The following is an 18,128-nucleotide window of genomic DNA, read 5'->3' as shown; positions in this document are numbered from 1 at the left end:
GCATTGGAAGCAACTAAAATTGTCTAGACCCAGACTGGATTAAATGTTTTGCTAAAATGTGCATTTTTGTAGACGTGTCTTTTCCTGTCTCACTTTCCCTCTCTCTCTCTTTCTCTCTCTCTCTCCCGCTCTATGTTTGTGTGTGTGTCTGTGTGTGTGTACGTGCGTGCGTGCATGCATGGCAGGGAACAGCAACAAACTCTTCAGCATAGACAGACAGACAGGCCTGGTGACAAGAGGCCTCAAGGCTTTGGACAGAGAAACCAGCAGTTCCCATATGTTGGAAGTGGAGGCCTACAACAGTGATGAGGGCAGCATGAGGAGCTCCGTGAGGGTGAGGAAGAGGAGGATAGCTCGGGGAGAATGGGGAAGAAGCTGTTACATGTGCAAGTTTCATCCCAGTGCTTCATAATAAATGTGCAGTTTCCAGTATTGTGGAATTATTGGTCCTTCTTTTTATAGGGAATGAAGATTTAAATATTTAAAAGAAGAATGTGGTTTACTTTTTAAAAATGCACAGTCCTGTTGATTCATAATAACAAATGTATTCTAGAAATGTAGATTTAAGGAGATCTAGGATATGTGATATTTATGCTTGTGGTCTTAAGCACATGCCATTTCCTCAAAGATGATACGTATAGTTGATGCACACACTGTATGTCTTCCCCGGCAGGTGATCATATATGTGGACGATGCCAATGACGAGCTGCCAGTGTTTACTCAGCAACAATACAACCGCCTGAGCCTGAGCGAGACAGCTGGCATCGGCACCTCTGTGATTGTGGTGCGTGCCACAGACCCCGACACTGGTGAGTCCAGTTGTTTGATGTCAGGTCTTGCTGTCGGCTCTTCAACATCAGGTTTTACCCAAAACAGAAAGAGACATTTAGCTGACTGTGGCTTTAAATTTCCAGCTTCTGCTCAGGTGGCGCTTCTGTGAGTCAGTTGTTTGCAGGTCACCAACCCTTGCACTAGTGGGTGCCACTCTAATGTGGAATATCAAATCCCCTACAGTTTATCCACCTTGTTATATCACACCACACAAAAAATGGCCATCCCTTTAACTGGCATTTAAATCTCCACTTCTGCTCCACAGTACAGACTTCCTCTATTCACTTCCCATGTTGTAAAATGTTTTTCAGTTAAATGAATGACGCATCTGGTGCCGTGACATACATTTTCCAAAACATTAGAGCAGGCCTGAAACACAACATCGGCAACAGAACAGGGTGACGGAAACAGTGTTAAATAAAACAAGGAATGGAGGAAGCTGTTGCTGTGTTGTAAATATAGCTTTGGTGTAACAATGTTGTTAAGTTTTCAAGTTGAGTATCCTAGTAAGTATTTCAATCTCTTCCAGTAGCTGAAAGATGCAAGGTTAAAGTGGTTATTGTCTACTTTCCCTAACATCCATCCCCTTCTTCCTGCTCAGGTGATGGTGGTGCCGTTGCTTACGCCCTTGTATCTGGCTCAGACCACAAGTTTGCGGTGGATGTGAGCACCGGCCTGGTTACCACTATGGAACACCTGGACTTTGAGACCAAGACCACTTATCTGATGAATGTCTCGGCCACCGACCAGGCTCCACCTTTCCACCAAGGCTTCTGCACCGTCTATGTCACGTTGCTTAATGAGCTGGATGAAGCCGTGAACTTCTCCTCCCCTGGTTACGAGGCTTCACCGCGTGAGAACATCGCCACAGGGACAGAAATTGTGCGGGTGCAGGCCCAGTCGGCCGACAACTTGAACCAGCTGACTTACCGCTTCGACCCTGACACGTCACCTGCTGCCCTGGCCCTCTTCAAGATAGACAGTGTCACGGTGAGCTGGGGAGCAGTAGAGGAAAGGTCCCTGATGATATGAGCACAATGTACATGCCTTCTTTTTTGTACACTTCAAAGACTACACCCACCTTCTGTCAAATATGTTCCATCCATTAACCGCAGTGCGATTCAATAACACCTCTTCCTCTGTGATTTAAGCTAGCACTCTTGTTGCTGCATGACTGTAAGCTGATCAAAGAGCTTGTTTGCTTTGAAGTCATTTGTTTCCTTTGATAGACGAGAAATGGGGATTTTTTTTGTTGATTTTTGTGATGCGTCGGTATTTCTCTACCTCTATTCTTGCTCCTTGAATGTCACATTTCCTATCTTGTATGGAATCTTTATGAAGGTGGAAATATTTGCTGATGTGTGTTGTGTTTCAGGGTCGTATCACAGTGACCGGCCTGCTGGACAGAGAGAGGGGGGACATGTACACCTTGACTGTTGTAGCTGATAATGGAGGACCTAGAAAGGACTCCACTGTGGTACGCTTCATTCCAAATTGTGTTCATTCATCTTTCTTTTCAATTATATGGCTCTATTTTACAGTATGTGTCTGTTCTGTTGTAGAAAGCTTAATGTCATTCCTCTTTTATTCATTGCATCTTTCATTGGAAGAGCAGAAGGTAAGACTTGCTCGTCTTTTTAAACGCAGCATGAAATGTATTTATATTCTGTTTCTTAGTATTTTTAGGTTTTGGCCATTTGATTCTCTTCAGAGGTAAGTATTGCATTGATCTGGCAAGATTTGGATCACCAGATGACATTTGAGCTCTTCTCTCGACAGGTTTCAATCACCATCTTGGATGAGAATGACAACAGTCCAGAGTTTGACATCACATCTGACACCTTTGTGGACATCGCAGAGAACTCTTCCATGGGGAAAAAAGTGGCAATGGTGCTGGGAAGGGACAAAGATGCCGGTTTAAACGGACTGGTAGGAATAAAGAGCAACGCTGGGAAAAAACTGACTCATTCTGGTGGATACAAAAAAAATCTCCAATTAAAATGTAAAAGATTTTACATGTGGCACTTAAACATTAATGAATTCCCATCACCCATGAATTACCAGGCTTCAGAAGAGTGAATATGATAAGTTACAACTGATATTTGACTCATTTTGGTTTATGTTTCTTTTCATATGACATGAGTACTATAAATGTTGACTTCAGCAGATTACAGTCGATTAAGTCAAACGGAGCTTCCCTCAGTTTCACATCAACTTACTCTGATTTTGACACCTCAGCAAAGTGGTCCACTAAAGTCGACCACAAAGCATTTTTCTCATCACCTCTAGCTTCTATACATGCTGCAGATAGCTTTTTCAGTTTTCTTCACTCTGCTTGTGCTAATTCTGTCTCTCAGTTATGATTTCGCAATTATCCTTTTTAACCATTGATTGTTTGTGTTGTGGTTTACTCAAGATGTAGATCCTGCACAGTCAAAAACAACTCAAACTATTTTTACACTATGGGTAATTTTATGATTAGAGTTTCTGACTGAGCATAAACTGCTGTTGTCATGTGACATTTTTATTCTTTTACTCTGTCCCACCCTCTCCTTGTCTCATTCTGACTCATTACTTTTTCTCAGGTCAATTTCACTCTGGTGGCAGGCAATATGGAAGATGTGTTCAAGATCAAGACAGTGAACCACACCTATGGGGAGGTTTACGTCAATGCCCCTCTGGACAGAGAGTCAGTAGACCGCTACTTACTGAAGGTCAGCCAGCAATCCACATGTAGTTATAACATCATTTACCACAAATCGATACACAAATCACAGCATCTTGCACAAAGACATTTAGTGCATACACTGTGATTTTAGGCAATGTGTTCAAATGTTTGGTCAATCTTACATACTAGTATACACCAGTGCATGTGTATGCTTTTACAGGTGCGTGCCGTCGACAATGGCTCGCCTCCCAGACACACAGATCACTCCCTCACCATCAATATCTTGGACGTCAATGACAATGCACCTGTTATTGAAAGCCAGAGGGGCTACAACGTCAGCATCAGTGAGGTAGGGATGCCCTAACGCATCACATGCAGCATGATATTCATTATATCCAAGCTTGACTTACCTCTGTATTTGCTGTGTTGTAGAATGTTGGAGGTGGTACGTCAGTCCTCCGTGTGATGGCTACCGACCGAGACATCGGTCCCAATGCCATGCTGTTCTACTATATCACCGGTGGCAACCAGGACCTGACCTTCCGCATGGACCGCGTGACCGGAGAGATGGTGACACGGCCGGCCCCTCCTGACCGAGAGCACCAGCAAGAGCACCAACTCACTGTCACTGTGGAAGATGATGGCACGCCACCTCTGTCGGTAAGATGCAAGGAACAGCAGCTGTCATCTGATATCTATAACATATCAAATACAATTATCTAGATCTTGTGGTTTTTTTAAGTCTTCACATTATGATGAAAAATAATGCATCTTTAAACATCCTTTTTAGTGTATTAAAACGCAGGTGACTTGAACTTGGCAGAGGCCTATCACTTGGGGGCGTGCCTTTAGGAACTCCTTCTTCCTGCTTTAAGACAAGATACAGTACAAATCAGATGTGGACCATAGAAAGACCTTTTGTTGGGGCTGCACAATATGGTTAAAACAATCGTATTGCAATTATTTTGACAAATATATAATATTTCAATTAATTGGGTGGCTCTACCTTCTTCACATAGTCTGCACAGAAGGTAAAATACAGCAGTTGGTTGATGTTCTGTGTGAGCTGATCAGCTGTGAAGGCACAGGAAGCACCTTCTGTAAACAGGAAAGCCACACGTTAAATTTCCAAAAGAGGAAGATGAGTGTTGCTGCTTTTCCTGTTTAGAAATGTAACATTTAAAAGCACAGACAGCATGGCCCACCTACATATATGCATGCATTTAGTGAAAGTTGCACATATGTGGCTGTGTGTTTTTTCCTTTTTTGATTGCCTGTCTAGGTCACACAGTACAACCCTATGATAATGATCCTCCTGCTAATATGTTATAAAAAGCTAATGTGGAACTGAAGAAAAGCACTGAAGGGAGGAAATGGCCAGCAACAGAGATCCCCTCCTCCCATCCAGCTCTCTGTCTCTTCTCATAAAACAAGATACTAAGATTGTTTTATCATTTTCTCTCCTCAATGCCAGTCTCCCTCTGGTGTACACCATCTTAGAGGCACACAAGTGGAACAACCTTGTTCCGCCTGTAATGGCTCCCTAGGCAGCAAGTGCAGCACGTCCGTGTGTAGTGATGGTTTTGGAGACCTGCCAGTTCAAAGGAACAATGATTTCAAAGACGACACATTGGCTTTAAGGTTTAAGAGCTCCACTTTATTACACAAGCTACAACCGGGACAATTTAAATGAAATATATAGAACAAACAGGCTTTAGCAGAACTGCTCTGCATCAATGTCTAATGGAAGTTTTTTACAGTATAAAATAGACAGTGAACATATACAGATGCAACATTGCATGCAAGTGTGCACACACACATTTAAACCAGACCACAAACTTACTCCTGAAACTATAACCCAGTTTTTATAAACACACACACACACACACACACACCCACACACCATATAAACATAATACCCTGTCCTACACACTTGCTACACATCATTTGGAGATAATTTCCACTGAACACCTGCTGTACACATTTTACCTCAATATGACAAAACCACCAGTGTTTTCTCACAATCACACATACGTAGATCATTGCATCACTCCTTATTTTCTCTCAATCTACCTTGATAAGATTTGGTTAACATTTCAATGCCATTCCTCCACTCCTGTGCTAAACAATATTTACTTTTTAACATTCCATTGCACACACAAAAAAAATACAACTTAACATTAACATAATCATCCCAAGAAATAAATCAAGGCACATGAAAACAAAAAAAAAGTAAAAGATTCACAAAAACAGCGTTGAGACGGCAGTGATTTAAACTGTTTTATGATGGTGAATCTATGAGGCTACATTCCACATTTTATTCTTTATTATTCAACTGTACACAAGTGTGAATGCCATTCATAAACCACTGTGATCAAAGAAAACCAACAGTTTTTTTTTTCCATATACTCAGTGCACTTTTCAGCACTTTCTGAATATACTGTATTTAAGGCCACTGTGAAGTGCTGCGATTCTGAGAGTACAGGAAGGAAGGAGAATATTTAGAGCAGCAGAGCTGACAGGAACTGAGGTAGGAAAGAGAAGTGAAGAGAAGTGAAGCCGAGACCAAGTGGAAATGGTAAAGGGAAACATTGTAAAGCCTTAAAAACAAATTACTGTCAACTTGTACATGAAAAATGGCAGTTCTCTGACGATTGAGCCTCCTTTGGTATGAAGCTATTCGAGCACTTTGTTACAATAGCAGGGATGAGAGAAAACCTGAGGTCGCTTTCACACCGCTGATTCAGTTCAAAAAGTTACACATCATCTTTTTTAGTTCCAGTTCATTTTGTGTTCCCACTGACTTAAAACTGAAGTGAGACACATTCACTGGACAGTTTTGGTTATTCTCTTTTTTCATAATCAGCGCTACACAAAACCAAAAGTAAGTTTACTCCAGTAACTGACGGCAAGTGAAAATTAATATTTATCACTTCTGTCATGGATAGTATTGGCAGGAAACTGAACAGAAACAAGGCTTCTTGTATTGTAACATAACAGGGGGGCTTGTTGCTGTCATTGAGGCAGCTATGCTTTTAACCGCCAAATGATACAGAAGAACCCAAGCATCATGGCGGGACCCTCGACACTCAGGGTTCTTCTCAAACATCGGGCACCTGTTCGTCCATGAGCCATTGTCAATGTTAAGACGGAACGTCACAAACAAACCCAGCCCCCGCCCAACATAAGCACTCACAAGCAAAACTTTGCTTTAGCCTCCAGCTGTTATTGCAGGTGGAAATAGTTTTTTTGAATAAAGAAAACGGATTCCGTTCTTTCCTGCGGTCCAGACAATGTACAGACGACAATCCCGGCAGAAGTTATTGTGAGACAGAAGAGGAAGAGAGTTGCAAGACTGTCTCCAGATCAGCAGTTAGAGCGATGAACGAGGGTTCGACCCCCTTTAAACCTGCAGGAACTCTGGAGACTCAAGGATGCTGTCTGGAATAGAGAACAGTGCAGGTCAGTGAGAGCACAGGTGTGATAGCAGGTAATCCACATGTATCAACCTGCACAAACGCACATTTCATGTCTGTATGCTGACATGTGGAAATGTCCTTTTAAGGACTTCCTGCCCAAAATCTTTCCAAAACAGATCTTGTTAAAACCGTCATCGTTTCTGTTTCCTAACCTCCTTCTCCATAGACTTGTACACAGACAGACTAATAGATTTCTCAGAAAATGACGTGCTTCACTGGAATAGCATTACAAAGGGGAACTATGAGGCTCTACGTCTGAGTTGCGACATGTTGAAGATAAGAGGGAACTACTGCTTGTCAAATTCCGCTCAGCTGAAGGTCAGCGGGCCAAAAAAGATGAAGACAAAAACTGAAGTGAGGCTTTATCCACGTTACATGAAACCTTAAACAGGCCGTGTATTCTGCATTCGTTTTGTAGACTGCTGAAGGAAATGAGCCCTTGCAGGGAAAATCCACCTTGAAAAATGTGTAAGATATGGTTACAGTTTTTTTTTGAGGATTTTTGATAGTTTCATCAATATTTGTGGGCCTCTTAAGAGGAGAAGCAGAGCTATAATCTGAGAGGCAATCAGGCAGCGGAAGTTTCCATCTGTCACTTAGCATAAGCGGCGGTTTTCCCACTATCAGCATTTTTACACATTACCAGAATTCTATTTGGGCACACAGGGCAAAACTGCAGCATCTGTGGCCTCGTTTTACCTTATTTCTATACTTGTCACTTCCAAAATGTCAACAGACTAATTCCTCTATGTGTAAATGAGACATGCTCATGTTTGCACACTAAACTGTTCAGGGTCATAGCAGTAACATATGTGATGGTTTAGGGTGGATATTCAGTAAGTCTGCTCCTGTACCATCACAGACCGTGCTGCCAGGAAACGGGGCAATCCACCTCAGTATGCCTGGAATGTCTGCGCAGGTGCCCCGGGAATCAGTAGAAAAACACTCAGGATTGAACCCCTTCACCGTAACTAATGTTTCAGTATTATTTCAAGTCGAGTCGGAGAGAACGGCTGAAGGGGCCATTAGTGTTAAATGAGAGTGCTGATGGGTGGAGAATGACTTGCGAGCGAGGCTAGAGAAGAATTCAGATGATGACAGCATAAGGAGCTGGTTTCGGTTGTGTGGGGAGGAGGAATTAAACTCCCTACGACAAATATTTTTTCATATCAGAGACAACCCAGCTGGTTTGAGTGTGAGCGTGCAGTTTTGCACAAGAATGTGAACATCTTTCCGCCAACACTTCCACCACACGCAGGATGTTTCAGCAGAAGTATTAGAAGCCAGGGTTGTTCTTTGATTGCATCAGAGTCTTTTAACATACTGACTGTACATTTTGAAATACGTATTCCCAGAACTGTGTCCTTGTGTAACACTATTGCGTGCAAATACCTAAGTACTTTTGTACATAATTTGAGTACCAAAAGTGAACAAGTGAGTCAGATTGAATGCTTTCAGAATGTAGTTGATAAAGCATGACCTACAAATGGATAGAGTGCACGCACACTCCCAAACTGAGATAATTCATACTCAGCTTTCTTTGTGTTATTGAGCTGATCCAATAGAGGTATGAGACAGGCTGAGGAGAATGGAGAACAGGATTGATTGATGGTATACCTCAGCCTATGCTAGGTGATTTTTTTGTTTTTCCACTTTTTTAATAAGCGTCTCTAAACAAGAAATGGTAATGTGTCCTATCTTACCTTGTATCAGTTTCTCTGTTTTGGCTTGACTATTGTGTGCCCTATATTATGAGATGCTGTGTTGTGTAGAGCTGCAACAGTTAGTTGATTAGTTGATCGAAAGAAAATTAATCACCAACTATTTTGATAGTCAATAAATTGTTTCAGTCAGTTTTCAAGCAAAAATGTCAAACATTTGCTTGTTCCGGCTTCTTAAATGTGAGGATTTGGTGCTTGTCTTTGTTATTTATGAGAGTAAAAGAAGAGTCTTTGGGTTTTAGACTGTTGGGTGGACAAAATAAGCAATTTGAAGACGTCACTTTGGGCTCTGTGATGAGCATTTCTTTGACATTTTATAGACCAAACGATTAATCGTGAAAATAATTGGCAGATTAATCGATAATGAAAATAATCGTTAGTTGCAGCCCTAGATTTGTGTTTGTCTCCTACCTTCTATTGGGAAGAATACCTCCCCATGCGCAGGAGGTGAAAGGGGGGTTCCTGGCTCAGACAACAGGTGGCGTCCTGTCTCTGAGGATTGCCTGGTCATGATTTGAGAAACGGTGCGGGTCTTAATCTGCGGCGATCCCCCAAGAAACACGGGGTTCTCATGGCCATGAGCCTCACTGAGCACACACAGATACACACATACAAAGAGAAGCATCCAAATGAGTAAGACATTGCAAATATGACCTAAGAAACAGTTTCAACACTCATCTGTTGCTCAAGACATTTAGAACATGAAATACTACACCAAAATGGTTTACGGAAGGCTGTGTACATGAAATAATCATGATGAAGTTGTTCTTTGTGATCCGTAAAAATCTTTCACTTTGTGCCAAAAAGCAATCCAATACATTTCCCACAAAACATATTTCAGAGTCACACAACTATCAGTATAAAGGCAAGTAAAGGCCACAGATTTTCTGGGCAGAAGTCCTTTTTGTTGTATAGTAATAAAAGTAAATTCTCCAACTGATTGTAATAATGTTTTGCTGGTGTTTGAAAGCAATATGTAGACCTCTGGCAAACAAAGGTTCATAGGAATGATCTGCAGTGTTGTAACATTTTTGTCATCAGGTTGTTTGGCTTAAAACGTAACTATTGTGAGAGAAATGTTGTGGTCACCAAACAGTAGAATATCCATGTACACAGTGTTATTATTCTAAAGAGCAGCTGTGTTTTGTAGCTGGTCAATGTAACCAGCTGCCTGACAGACTGTGGGAAAGCTTACCTGTCCATCCTCACCAGCTCTTGTGCACCTGGGAGAGAGGAAACAGGAAATGGGCCATTGTGAATGAATTGAAACAGAGCGGAACACTACAGATTGAGTGTGAATGTGCTTCCTACTGTGTGAAATACAGTTAATCCACCTCACTGACAGGAAATGTGTGTGTCGGACAAAACACTATGGGGAACCCAGTGTGAGAGATTTATATTCGACCCATTGCATGGACGTGGAAACGATTTTGTGTGTGTGTACGCTTGTTTGTGCATATCAGTCATACATACGTCTGCTCGAATGGGCGCTGTGCCTCTGTTTGTAGACAAGCACCAGAATAAGAGGCAGCGAGAGGAGAGCCAAGATGCAAGCTGCTACAGCCAGGGCCACTGGCACTGAGCCTGGGGAAGCAACAGAGAGACTGAGAGTTAAATAAACAGAATAGTTAGCAAGTCATCTATTGGCTATGAAGGCTTGAATGAGGTGACGTACCTCCAGGTGGCGTAGGATCCCAGACAGTGCAATTTTGAGTTCCATCATTTCTTCCTGGAAAGAGAGAACAAATAAAGTATATTGTTTCTCATATACAATGTATTACAATGTAGCATTGGGTTGGGTTTCTGCCCATTAAATGCAACAGTTGTCATTCCCCTCACTATATGACATTTATGGACAACGTCATAGACCACAATGAGATCTCGTATAGATCACATAATGTAGAATATGGGTAGCTAACATAAACTTGTCCTACTTAGCGACATTGCAAATGCCACAATGGTTTAACTTCTTCCCCGGCCAATTTACCATGTACTAACTTCCTACACATTCACAGCCAAACATGTGATGTCCTTACGTGGTGTAACTTGAAGAACAATGTGGCTGTGAGGTTTCTGCACGATGGAGCCATGTTTATGTTCCACCTGGATGTCGAGGATCATACAGCAGTAGCGACCCTGGTCAGCGTGGGTAACGTTCTGCAGAACCAGCCAGAAGTTTTGCCCTGAAGATCCAACATGCATTCCTGGCGGCCAGCTGTGGTTGCCATGCGAATGGCCAATGAAAGTATGGCGTGGGCCCGCCCGTCCTATACAGTGCTGGTCACTGTGGGGTGTGAAAAGCCAGCTGTCCTTCAAGATATCATTGCGGTGCAAGGCAGCACCTCTCTGGTTACACAGCAGTTTGACAGTTGCACCTTCGGGACAGGTGTAGTACAGGTGGGGGGCTGAAACACTCAGTGTGGAGTGGGCGTGGGACATCTCGCCTTTAGCTGGAGAGAGAAGACAAGTAAGGAATAAATAAATACATATATATATATATATATATATAATTTCCAGAGGAAATAAGGAGGTATATTTAGTAAAAAAGTCACATGTTTGTCACAAGTTTAATCTGAAGGCAGTGACAGTAGATTTTTCCACAATACAAAATCTACGAGAGTTATATTCAGAAGCTGCATGGAACAGTCCATCTAACCAGAGTTTAAAAGGGTTAAAGATAAAAACCAACATCAAGTTTACAGATCATTTCTACTAATGCTGGTACTTCATGATGTTCCTTGCAAAATCCCTGATTTCTTTTATTTGGAGAGTAACATTTTGTAAAGGCATAGTCCTGATATCATTAGATAACATGTTCAAAAAGGAAATTGGTAAATCACACTTTTTATTTAAATTAGTTCATAAAATAAAGCTGAGTGGGATGAAGTTCCTGCCTGGTACTACCAGTCATAACAAATAATCACAGTACAGAAGCTGCATCTCAACATGGACTTAATGTCCAACAATGTTCCAAGACCTATTTCTGAACACTACATGCTTCCTGGTTTCTGTGCGTTTTGGGTTAGCACAGTTTGTTGCCTGTTCTGTATATTCGTACTGTGGTTAGCTAAAGTCAATATACTAACATCCTGTGGGAGTTAAATTGCCTGTTCTCTTCAGACAGCTACAGATACACATATACAAGACCTCATGTGACTGATCTGTTTAGCCTTCAAACCAAGGAATGTATAGAAACGGTCTTGTGTTCTGCAGTTTCTGCCTTATACACTGACTAATGCTGTGTGGTCCCATTGCCCACAAAGTGCCATGATATAGTCTTTCTCAGAAAACTCAGCCGATGCCTTTAAAAGTACATTCAGGAAACCAAATATACAGCTGTGAGATGTTTCTCTACATATTGCATCAACCGTCCTGCCTCTCACTTACTGCGTTCGACCACATCCTTTTTTGACTTCTGCAGTGCAGCAGTGGAAAGCACAAATAGACAAACTCTTTAATGTGTGCTCTGAATGATTATTTCATTTCATAACGCAACAAAACGAACATATCCCCAGGCTAAGCCCTCTGAAACTACTCTGTAAACCTTGCTATATAATACCATTCTCTATAAGGGCCCCACACTACACAGCCATGGTGCAGCATTAACACACATAATGAATGACTCTCATATATCCAGCATGTACAACAAGAGACCAGCTCTGTCACTCTCTGTCTTAAACAGATCATTACCCTCCTTGTCTGTGACAGATTGCGGTGTGGTTTAGCATCCCAGAATGATCAGCGCTGCAAAGGAGACAGGAAGGCTACATGTGAGTGTGTGGGGGTGGACTGCAGCGAAAGAGAAGCATGCATGCAAGTGTATATTGTTGCAGTGGCACCATGGATCAGAGATTACCAGTCACCTTACAAACACACACACACACACACACACACACACACACACACACACACGAGTGTGCAAGTATTTGAGGAGTGGACTTCCTTCCTGAGTTGTCCTGACACGCGAACACTGCGCCCACTCCTCCCACTCCTGCTTCTGTCTGGCTCCTTAATGCTTAATACTGACTCTGAAAAGCTCCAGCTGCTGCTGCACAGCTTTTTACAGCCTGAACATTTCAAGCAGGTTGCACCTCTACCTACACCCCAATCAGTAATGATGTCACTGCAGGTGTTCTCCATCTACCATCAAAAACAAAACACATGCTGCTGTTACATCACAGATTGGACTGCAACATGGTTGATAGTATAAACCCACAGGGAGCAGTGCAGCAGCAGCTTTTTTTGATTCACTATAGATTTAACCATGAACTAAGTATTGGCTGTTTTTATGCAGTACCACTACTTTCCTGAGAGGGCAGCTGATGCAACAGGCCTTCTGGGTCAGCCAGAATATAAACGAGGAAGCACATGAATTGTTTTAGTCTAAATGTCATTACTATTTTAAGTGGCTGGTTTGCACTCTGCTGGAGTGGAAATACAGTAGCTGACCAGCCAGCGACCTTTGCTTTTTGATTAGCTGTGCATGTTTGTATATTCAGTATGTGTGCATCCTGTGTAAGTGTTACAGAGTGTGAGGTGTGTGCCATGTTCCTGTGTGTGCGACTGAGCTGTGGAGTAGCCATTGTGTGCCAGGAAAAGCAATAGGAAGACCAGGGAGGGTGATTAAAGTGAAACTGTTGCCCCCACGGCTGTTCCTGCCTGCGTGATGGGACAATAGGAGGGGAAGCCCTTTGCCTCTCCCGTTTCACACCCGCCCTGCCTTCCTCAATGCCCTTCTTTTTGACAACTCTGACCCCATTTACACTAGTGGAGATGGATTTCAGCTGAAGGAGGGAGAGTTTCTGTTGAGAATGCATTAAAAAAATACATTTAAGTCTAAATATTGCCTGATTGAAGGTAAGGTTGCCAGCTGGGAAATACTATTATAATCATAATCAAAAGTATGTCAGGTATGCCTTACTGACAAGACCAGACCTTTCTAAATAGCTTTAGTGACAAAGAATGTGATTTTAAAGCATATAAGGTGGCAGCTGGGTGGTGTTAACATTGTGTCGGCACTCTGAGCTGTCTTGATGTGGTTACAATCAGGTATAAACAGACAGCAAGCTTTGCCCCGTGTCTGGTACAGACAAGGTTCCTGTCACTTGTGCACACCAGACATCTGAGTTTTGGCTCCATTATAGAGCTAAGTTTCCTTCTCTGATCTCCGTTCTCAGGATCCTGATAGCCCCTCAGGGCCCAGAAACAGGCTCGCCTTTGTTTTAAGCCTGAATGCCACCTGTTTGGGACATGTTGCCTCTGACAGCTTTCTTACATTCAGACATGCAGCACAGCCCGTGTGAATTAATTAAACATGTCTTCATACCAAGTTTAACTATTTGATCTACAACAGCAAGAGTATATTTTATTACTCCTTTATTAACGAGGTGATGATACTACACAGGCTACTGAACAAACTCTGCTGGTAAATCAACTGTCCTTTCACTGGCATGAGTTTCTATACCTGTGTTTGTACAACGGCTGCTTCTCCCCCCCCACACACAAACACACCTCAAGTCCCGACCTTTTCCACACCTACTGTAATGGTAATGATTATCAAACCCATTACAGGGCGTTAATGAAACCAGCAGGAGGACCCCAGATTAGCCCCTCCACACACAGAAAGTTTCAGGTGAAGCCCCTTGGCAAAACAAATACATACATTAATTATCTCTTCAGCAACAGGAAGTGTTAATATGTGGAACGTCAGGCTCTACCAAGTCAAAAGAGGAAGTGGTTACAGGTCAGTGAAGCAGGTCACCATGTTCAGGGAACCATGACATTTAATTATAGTCATTTGCTGTGTCTTTGTCTTCCAATTTGTGATAAACTTCTTTGCATATAAGTACGACTTCACCAACTTCCTCTGTATGTACGTCACACATTTAGCTACCTTACTACAGGATTGCATAATGACAGCTCCATATACACATCACTTTTCATTTAACTGCAGCAACCATGCAGCTGAAATGTCATTTTGAAAGTGTACATGGGCTTTTTATACTTTTGAAACAATAAAAGTGCACTATTACATAGTTTTAAGAATGTGACCTAATTATTATCAACTAGTTTGCCTGCTTCCTCTCTCATATTTGGTCCTTTCCACTATTGACAGTGTGGCTATATTGTTTCTATTATATGTATTTTAGATCTTTACCCACTACACCACATTAGGTTGCTGTTATTTTTCATGCTGTGACTAAAAGCAGAGCCAAGGCTCTCTCAGTGACAGTCAATGTCATACCCTTGGGCTGTTCAGAGAATCACCAGTGTGGGAGACACATCTTTACTAGAAGTGAGAGGGCCACTGATGTGCGTGGGCATTTTTTCCTAGTCATACTCGCTGCATATTAAGCATCCAACACCAAGATTTCAGCTACAAATGTTTAACAGACCCTTGTGATACCCACAAAAGTCAGAGAAGAAGAAAGGAGCTCCCCCTCCTCCACTGTCTCCTTATTACTCATGCACATGCAGTGTGTGCCCACACAGCTGCTGCACGTCAACACGCTCACTGACAGTCCCTCCCGGTCAGGCCTGTTCCCGTCGATGAGATCGACCCAGGAAACCATTTTTTTTAGAGCTGCACCCTAATAATGACTTATTAATTTAGGACAGGGGATCAATGCACGACAGAGGCTCTGACACAACAGGAGGAGAAAGTGGCTGAGACAGACGGGGAGTGGGCGCTCACATCCTGTGGAGTTTATTGACCATTTCTGACTGTGGCATTGTCCTGCACAGGGAGTTAAATGCTTATCTCGACAGAGAGGAAAAGAGCCACTGATTATTGCCATGTTTATCTCAAGTCATGTTTAGCGGAGGAGAAACCCATTATTGGCTGTGGCACAAACAGCTGTTTTCATCATAGGCTGAAAGGAAGGAAACTTCCAAACAAAGACGACATAACAGGGCTGAAGGGAGGGCACCATGGAGACCTAAAGTTAGACTTTTTATAGGAGCCTCTTGAGTTTTATAGGTCTACATACATGATTAAAAAAAACTGTAGTTATACATAAAAACATGGACTACAGATTGACTTTAGATATTTTTGAATGGATATCTTAGCATCTGGAAACATTTAAAATTTAAACATGCTGTGAACAGCATATATGAAGATTGTGGTGTGGGGTGGATCAGACTTAAAGTTAAGTAAACATCAGTGGTAGCCTTTGACAGACTTATCTACATAAACCAAATCCTAAAGCCGACAACTGATAACCTCTGTAAGGTTTCAGTGGTGTTTGAAGTGAAGCAGCCTGAGTCCTGAAGGCAACAGCTGTTTCTCCAGTCTCCTCCAGCCTGAGTTCCTTAAACTTCAAGCAATGCCAAAGTCCTTTAAAAAAATATATTAATTTTTTTTTTGATTAAAGCTGATTACACTGAAAATGTTGCCATAGCTCATTTCAGTCAAGTTGTATATTTCTGGAGGCACAGGTCCTTAAACTCACCACACACAGGCGCACACAGCCCAGGAATGCTTCCCTGATTTTATGTACCGAGTTGTGTACGTTTCTGAATATTTTACGACCCCTCGGTCTAAAAACGTCCACGGCCAGTGTTCAATTTGCGGTTTTGTTGTAAAGAGTTAGTATAAGGTGGATTTACACTCCTCTACATCCCATGGGAGGGGCTTTAAAAACAGCTTCACACCAGATGTTCTGGCTCAAAACAACAGCAGCGCGCCCAGTCTGAAACCGTGTTCACTCCACACAGACAACATGACTGTAATCAAATCAAATGAAATGAAATAAAGATGAGATAAAATAAGGGACACATCTGCAGTTGTTTCTGAAAAAGAGTTACAGAAGGTTCACGTCGAGGTCTTGCTCCACCTTGACGCACTTTTTGAGCGCGGTTATTAAAAAGTAAACACAAGCTGTGTATTTACACAAGATCTTCTGACAGCCCTGCGCACACTTGAGATACATAAACTTCCTATTAATGACCCGGATGCTTTGAGACGTCCAGACTGAGGCTGCTACAGAGGTGTACAGCTCGGCCTGTCACTGACTTTCTTAACGAGCTGGAAAAACAAAACGTATTGTTCTCCATCAGTGAGCTCAGTCCAGTGGTTAGTCACTAAAAGAAAGATGTCTACAGGTTCACACACGCCCGGACAGAAAACAGCAGCTGACGATAGTTAAAGTCGCGCTTACCTCCAGCGATGTAAAGCAGAGCAGAGCAGAGCCAAAGCGTCAGCGTCTGTCCCCAAAGTGACGTCCGACAGGGTAATCCCCACTGCATGGCTGACTGGATGTGGATGTTTCACTCACACTCACTACTGTTCTTATTCTACAAGTAGACCTTTTAAAAAGTTTTTCTCCCTTCGCTCTTGGACTAAACAAACTCTCACAACTTTACACCAAAGCACAGAGAGGTAGCTGACAGGTCCTTGTCACTTGGTGACTCCAAGTTGATTTGGTACATCTGAACTTTGCATCGCTAAAGCAACGTGATACACTGAAGCAAGAAGCTCCTCCCACTACTGTCAGTGTCTCTCTCTCTCTCTCTCTCTCTCTCTCTCTCTCTCTCTCTCTCTTTCCCTTTATTTGGCCTGAAAGTTTCAACAGCAATGTTGCCAAAGCATCAAAACACAACTTGAACACAACAAACAACACCATGAATACCAACACAACACCAAGATTGATTTACATTAATTATATATACAGCATATCGTGTGTGTGTGTGTGTGTGTGTGTGTGTGTGTGTGTGTGTGTGTGTGTGTGTGTGTGTGTGTCGGTCGGTCATTCACTGTCCCTCAGGTTGTGGCATGTTGATACATATTGGGCAGCAAAATATGCCCTGTCTCCTTCTCCCAGGAGTATTTTTAATTCTGAGACGTCATTCAGTTCTTTGAAATCTGAGATTACAGAGTTGAACTTGTTAAAATAAATGCTCCTTGTTTCATTGAATGTTTTACATTGTAGGAGACAGTGCATCTCTGTCTCAACCTCACATGTTCTGTTTTCTTTTGGTTGCCGTGATTTTTTGTGTCTTCCTGTTTGGATTGTCAGCTTGTGGTCACTGAGCATGTACTTGGTGAGGATCTGTCTCTGCTTCCTATCTCTGACAGTAGAGGGATATTCTGCTAATTCATAATCTCTTTTTAGGGCTATATCACATTCTGATCTACTTTGGCTTTTAGTTTCTTTTTTCCAATGTTCCTGTTTCTTTACATTGTGTTATAATTTGCTTTACTCTGATTGGTGTTTGGAGAGCAGTGTTGTTGTGAGGCTGGTCAGACTGTGTCTGAGAGGGGGCAGTCTCTGTCTAGTCTCTCTCTCTCTCTACAGAATCCTGAAAGTCGGGTGAGGTTTCGTAGTCCGCAAAACATTTCTGAAGCTTCACATCAAAACAGCGTTGCAGCATTCTCCTAAACAACGGAAGTAGATGGGGACTTGTTTCTAAATGTTAAAAAACATAAAC

General features: G+C 42.3%; 2 protein-coding genes across 6 annotated transcripts in view; one reads left to right on the top strand and one right to left on the bottom strand.

The window, feature by feature from the left end:
- Nucleotides 1–18,128, top strand: part of cdh23 (cadherin-related 23) — a 174,082-nt gene that overhangs the window by 135,806 nt on the left and 20,148 nt on the right. For 3 of the 5 annotated variants that reach the window (XM_084375965.1, XM_084375966.1, XM_084375964.1), the window contains 8 exons: nt 186–334; nt 674–809; nt 1,433–1,821; nt 2,207–2,308; nt 2,611–2,760; nt 3,417–3,545; nt 3,720–3,848; nt 3,932–4,159. In XM_084375965.1, the coding sequence (XP_084232091.1) occupies nt 186–334; nt 674–809; nt 1,433–1,821; nt 2,207–2,308; nt 2,611–2,760; nt 3,417–3,545; nt 3,720–3,848; nt 3,932–4,159 (1,412 nt within the window). The other 2 variants (XM_084375967.1, XM_084375968.1) reach the window with 2 other exon arrangements.
- Nucleotides 5,141–17,110, bottom strand: vsir (V-set immunoregulatory receptor). Its single transcript, XM_084375969.1, has 7 exons — nt 16,859–17,110; nt 10,736–11,149; nt 10,375–10,428; nt 10,173–10,283; nt 9,895–9,922; nt 9,111–9,286; nt 5,141–6,940 (listed from the first exon to the last, which is right to left on the bottom strand). Exons 1-7 carry the CDS (start codon nt 16,944–16,946, stop codon nt 6,903–6,905), a joined length of 909 nt encoding a protein of 302 aa, XP_084232095.1. The 5' UTR covers nt 16,947–17,110; the 3' UTR covers nt 5,141–6,902.

The sequence above is a fragment of the Pagrus pagrus genome (assembly GCF_965226575.1).
Source record: "Pagrus pagrus genome assembly, chromosome: 15".
In the NCBI taxonomy this organism is placed as follows: Eukaryota; Metazoa; Chordata; class Actinopteri; order Spariformes; family Sparidae; genus Pagrus; species Pagrus pagrus.
This window is presented reverse-complemented; position numbering and strand designations above follow the sequence as displayed.